We start from the raw sequence: 6,000 nt of genomic DNA, 5'->3' as shown, positions 1-6,000 counted from the left end.
AGGAGGAGATGTTCTAAGAAATAATTTTAAAAAATCCTTAAGAACGGAGTGTCTCGTCATCTCTAGGAATATATTGGATCATTTCCGAATAAGATAGTCTAAACGAGTCTAAAATAATTATCAAAAACACAGGGCTCAATTTCCAGATAACGGTCGTTCTAAAGAATGTCAAGAAATCGCTGTGAACCTATACTGGAAACAATTTTATTATGATTAATATTATTTATAACATTTTTTTTTACTCCACGGTGGTCTAGTCAAAATGGTGCCTGCTTAGTTACCTCTTGATTAATATTGTTTTATTACTTAACTGACCATTGTTTGTTATTGACATCTTTGTGTACATCCCGGTTAAATTGCGCTAAGCTGTTCTTTTCTTCCAAATTGCTTGTTTAGGAGTAATGAACGTAGTGAAGACCCTTATATAGGTCTTGCTGATTTTTGTTTGTTTTCTTTTTAGGAAAAATTCTTTAAATACTGATGCACTTAGGTATAATGCAATTTGTGACTTCAATTGAAATTCATCTGCTGAAAGTGACATAAATAGCACTCTCCAAATACGAACGTGGAAATGGCACAAAAAATGTGAACGATTTTTAGTTTCGAAAGTGGAATTTGTTTTTAAGATTTCCCAGCGGAATAAAAACTTAACCTATTGATCCAGTTTTCTCCAGTTGGGTTTATGTTATCAAAAAAGAGCCAATCATAATTCGCTCTAGAAGTTCAAAGAGCTTAAAGGGCCTCTATTTTTTTCTTTGAAATTCGAAAGTTGAGATTTTTTCAACAAAGTCAGCGTTTTTTTCATATATTTACTTGCGTTCATTACTCTTCGATTGGCTATATTTTACTGATTTGAGATCAATTTTTTGTGACAAGTATCCACGTTTTATATGCGCCAAAGACATTTCGGGTAATTTTTTTTCCTGAATAAAAATATCGTTTTCGCTTTGATCCGTTCGGTTAAATATTCTTCGGGCTAGATACTGTTTATTTCAAATACCAGCTGTAGTGACTATAGAAATTTATTACAAAACATTTCAGCTATCAAGAAGACACTGAATATAATTTTCGCTGAAAACATTTTTCGTACAATACGTTGTAGGGTTCTCTACGGCCAACTGGTTTCGACTAATTTTCCTCGACTTATTTGTGTCCGTTTTTTGCAAGTTGAAAGAAATACAGACCTGATTAGAATGCCAAGAATCAAATTTGGAAAATTAAAACGCGAAAGATGAGGCTAGCTTGAGACAAAATTTGGTTTTAACTAAAAAATTTTACTAAAAGTAAAATGACAAAAAAATATTGTGCGATATTTGGACCTAAAGTTTGATTCCAAACTTTATTCATTTAGTCAATCAAAAGTTACGCATAAAATTACGCGGTAAGTGGTTGCTTAGCCCATTACTTTAAAGTGATCCTCTCATGCAGAGCAACAAAACTTAAGAAAAGTAGAACTCTAAAATTTAAAGCGAAACTGCGTTACTAAAAAATTGGACAATCATACAAAAGTACATATTTGTAATGTTTTACTCTAATTTTTGAAAGTTTTACCACTCTAAAATTCTGTTGAGCTGCATAAGAGGTTCGTTTTGATATTATTTGCTCAATAATTGACCGGAGCGTACTTTTTGATTCACAAAATAGAGCCAAAAATAACTAATTTACCAAAGCCCCTTTAAAAAGGCGTGTACAGTTCAAAATTTATTTATTTTATCCGCATGATTTAAATCAGGTTGTAGTTTGAAATCAACGTAATTTGTGTTTGGCATTTTTGTGTCATATTAAGGCTTTCAAGTTATATAGTTTCTGCCTTTTATGTCGGAAGTTTGTTTGAGTTCCTTTTTTTAACAGAAAGCCATCATTTGATCTCAAGTTGTCTGTTATATGGTCTTGCATTATGCTCAAGGTTTTCACTCATATTTTCTCAGAGGTTTGAAGTTTTTTAGCAGTATTTTTCTATGCGGAGTTTTTACTCACTTGTATTTTTACGGGAATCTCAAATGTTTAATAAACTTTTCAACAATTTACTTGCTAATTTCCTCATGTGTATTATCGACCCAAATAAAGGTCCGATGGCTCAGACGGCAGATGGTTGAGGCACCTGTTAACGATTGAAACAAAACGGGCGGAGGTTCGAATGTTGTCTGGGACCCTTTTCTGGTTAAAAAAGGATTCACCATTCATCTATTACCTCGTATTTAACTTTTTTTAAATTTTTAGTTGATTAGCCCATCGGAATAAAAAAGCTATGCCTATTGATCCAGTTTTCTGAAATAAGGTTACTTGTGGTCAGAAACTTTTAGCCACTTAATTTCTTGAAATTTAAAGAGTATTAAGGTGGCCTATTTTTTGTAAAACCTAAGAACCCTGGAGGAAAAGAACAGTCATTTTTTCGGTTTCCTTGAGACCGATTACGTTTTTCTAACCACCTGTTGGCTATAAATGAATTGGAGGATGCTTCGTCTGTGATTACCTCCATGAAAACATATGAGAATAGTTTCAGAGAAGTGTTGTGTTTGCTATAAAGGATAAGATGACAACCTTTAACCCTTATCAATCTGGTGGTGCCACCAAAACTGTGGTGACTCCGAACTTCAGTTCGTATGGCTTGGCAAACAGCTACTCAAATTTCACGCCTGCAGGTCAGACCCCCCAGCAGATTTCAACTCTGCCTCACAGGCCCAACCCAATTCACCACCACAGGGCACCAGGAGCGAACAAACCGAAGCGACCCTTCTCCTACGACGGCATGGGCTCCAAAAATCGCATGGCCTGGTTTGCCAGAAACCCGGACAAGGTGACACGGTTCCACTGTGAGATCTGCTGTTGCGACTGTCTGGGAAAAGACTCGTGGCGAGCGCACTTGAAAGGCCAGCAGCATGTTAAAAAAGTGAAGCTTGCCGAGAAGCAAGGCAAGCGCATTCCAGCCAACATGTACTTGAACGGGGGCAACGAGGAAGAAATGGGAGACTCTATAGAATCTATCAGTCCCACTGGTGGGTCCGCCGCCACCGCTAGCGCGCTCCCGCCACCACCCAATTTTTGTGAAATTTGCAATTGTCATTGTACTAATGCTGATGCTTTTGCCGCCCATCTCAGGGGCCAAAAGCATCAGAGAGCGCTGAGCCTGCACACGAAAATGGGAAAGCCGATACCTGGCTCGCTGCAGCAGCAGCAACAGGTTTTCAAAGTCATTCCAACAACCAATTTGACTTCTGTACCGCTAGGCTCTGCACAAGTAATTTTGCGATGATGATTTTAAAAATTTGAAACTAAGATTGAACTTCGCATTGCACCTTAATAAAGCTCGCATATGGTTGCAGTGGCTTGGACGGGACTAGTTTGAAACTATTAACTTCGAGATGTATTATTTCTATGCAGCGGATTTAATATACTCTGGTTAGCAGTTCAGTTGAAAAGAGTGAATGGTATGTTCTTTCTGAATAATGATATCCTGGATTGTATATACACCAGCCGAAGTATAAACCAGCTACAGAATAAATGAGCTGAAAATAAGTTACTGTTGAACGGATGGGTGGTAAAATATTATATATTATACATTTAAATGCTGTCTTCACTATCGCCATTTTTAACCCTGTCAACGTGATATTTTTCACGTTTAAGCTATATCGTAAATTGCAATGCTTAAGACTTTTTTGATTTCCCAGTTTGAATTCAGTGTTTGTTTTCGTAATGCCACAAATCGCAATAAAAGACAGCTCGCAATAAATACAACGCGTATTAACTGACATCTCGCAATATACTGACCACCTCAGTCGCGCCAACGTGTTGCGAGCTTGCCAACAGAGGGTAGTACTTACTTCGAAGTTTTTAGGCAGCAACCCAATAGTGGGATGCTGTCAGGGTTGCTGCAGGGGTTGCGAATTATGCCTCAAACTTGAGTTTTCCAAAAATTTTCATCGAAAGTACAGTTATCAACATTCGCAAAATTTAAATTTTTCAAACCTTTAGATGGGTGCTGTCAAAATTTTCTCCGAGGCGGCAATTCTTGCCTCCAAATGTGACTGCCCAAATGGTTTATTAGTTTCCGAGAATTGACGTTTTTTATGATTTTTTCAGAAAACAGATATGCAAAGTTTCACCAAATTGGATTTGTTAGGCCTATAGCTGAGTGCTGCCAAAGTATTTTCACAGGCTGCAACTCTACTCTTTAAATATGACTGATGAAATCAATTTAGTTTCCGGAAGATGAAGTTTTTCTAATATTTTTTCAAAAAAAAACATGAATTTAAAAACTTTACAAAATTTGAATTTCCCAATCCTATAGTCGAATGCTTTGAGGGTACTTTCAGTGGTTGGTAAACTTGCCTCCAGTTTCGACAGCTCAGTACCTTGTATTTTAAGTTTTTACACCTAAAGTTCTTCTGGAATTGAGTTTTTTTCACAAAGTTTGAAATTCTCACCCCTTTAGCGGGATGCTCTCAAGGAACTCTCAAAGGTTGCAATTTTTGCCTCCAACTTCGACTGCTCAAATCATCATAACTTGCGACGCACGACGTTTAGGATTTGTTTAAAGTGTTGACAGGTCCTATTTTAAAAAATGCTTATCAATATGTGAAATTGTCGAGCGGTGGGGTGATGTCAAGTTGCAAGAGGGTGGTCACCATCCTTTTTAATGATTTTAGTAATTTCGCTAAATAAATCGTTTGAAAAGTTTTTTAAACAAAAAGTGCAGTTGTATGCTGTCGGCCAGTTTTGTGTGCCATTTTAGGGTTTTGCTGAAGTTGAACTCGAAATACGAAGTTGAATTTAGTTTTATCGTTCAATGTTTGAACTTTAAAACAATGTTGAAAGCCACCGTCTCTTTTTTACAAATGCATTTATTTTTAAGAGTATATTTTTGTGAGTAGTCTTATATAGGTCTTGCTGACTTTTTTTTTGCTCTCGCTCAATTTTGATTTTTCGCGGTTTGACTTGTGTTTTCTTTTTAAGTTCAGTGCATTTCTATTGTTAAAAAGAAGGCAAACTCCACTTTTGAACAGCAAAAGTGTAAAGGTCACGAAAAACGTGACCGACTTATGATTTCGAAAATGTAAATTAATTATCAGATTTTCCAACGAAATAAAAACTTTACGCATTGATCCAGTTTTCTCAGATTGCGTTAATTTTAACAAAAAAGTATCCATCATAAATGGTTTTCAAATTCAAAGAGCCTTAACGTCAACTATTTTTTTCTTCGAAATAGAAAAGTTGAAGGCTCTTGAAAAAAAAAACTATTTTTTTTTTCAGTTTCCTCGCGTTCATTACTCTTTTCCAACTGCGTTCATTACTTTTTTCCAACAAACATATACTTTATAAATACGAACAATTCACGTTCATTTATCGGTTCGAAGCACTGGAGAAGCATTATACGCTTGTATCTTTCTGCTCTAAGTTTTGTTATCGAAACAACATGAGTAAACCAAATTTGTCGACATAGTTTTCCATTGCCGAATGATTCCAAATGTTTTTAGGGCTGTTTTTGAACGTCATTCAAAACAAACATGGAATTTTGTAAGTTTAGTTTTTCTTTGTGCTAGAGTTTCATGTAGTTTTTATTTCATTTCCTTCTCTTCATTTCTTCGTTACGTAATGGCTGTGTTGTATCGCAAGTGTTGCGAAACTCCGCTTCGCCTCTGCCTTAAATTTTGATGGTTGACCTAATTGATGTTGTTATTATCTACTGACAATCGTTCTGAACAAAGTAATGCGTTGCAAGTAAAATAAGTAAAATTTGAATCGACCATTATCATATAAGTGAGTGCTTGCGTTTTTGAGGGATCCTCGCACTGATTTCCTTTGATTTTTTTTCAGTTCTGTTTGAGGTAAAATTGTTTGGATATATGTCAGCTTAGTTTTCTTAATACTTGTTATTTTTTCAAGTTGCTTTAAATCTTTCTTATTTTATAGTTGAGCTCTTTTAAACTAGCATAACTAGAGCAAGTATCTTGAAATTGGTATTTAGACTTCATTCCTGTAACCAACTTTGTAAGAAATTGG

General features: G+C 35.8%; 1 protein-coding gene across 1 annotated transcript in view; it reads left to right on the top strand.

Moving 5' to 3' along the window:
- Positions 1-2,498: 2,498 nt before the first annotated feature.
- Positions 2,499-6,000, top strand: part of LOC134848884 (zinc finger RNA-binding protein-like) — a 49,725-nt gene continuing 46,223 nt past the window's right edge. Inside the window, exon 1 of the mRNA XM_063866400.1 lies at positions 2,499-3,238. Coding sequence (XP_063722470.1) covers positions 2,534-3,238 — 705 coding nt within the window. The 5' untranslated portion in view covers positions 2,499-2,533. The remainder of the gene's footprint in view (positions 3,239-6,000) is intronic.

The sequence above is a fragment of the Symsagittifera roscoffensis genome, chromosome 6 (genome assembly GCF_963678635.1).
Source record: "Symsagittifera roscoffensis chromosome 6, txSymRosc1.1, whole genome shotgun sequence".
Classification (NCBI taxonomy): domain Eukaryota; kingdom Metazoa; phylum Xenacoelomorpha; order Acoela; family Convolutidae; genus Symsagittifera; species Symsagittifera roscoffensis.
Note: the sequence above shows the minus strand (reverse complement) of the source record. Positions and strands in the feature narration are given on the sequence as shown.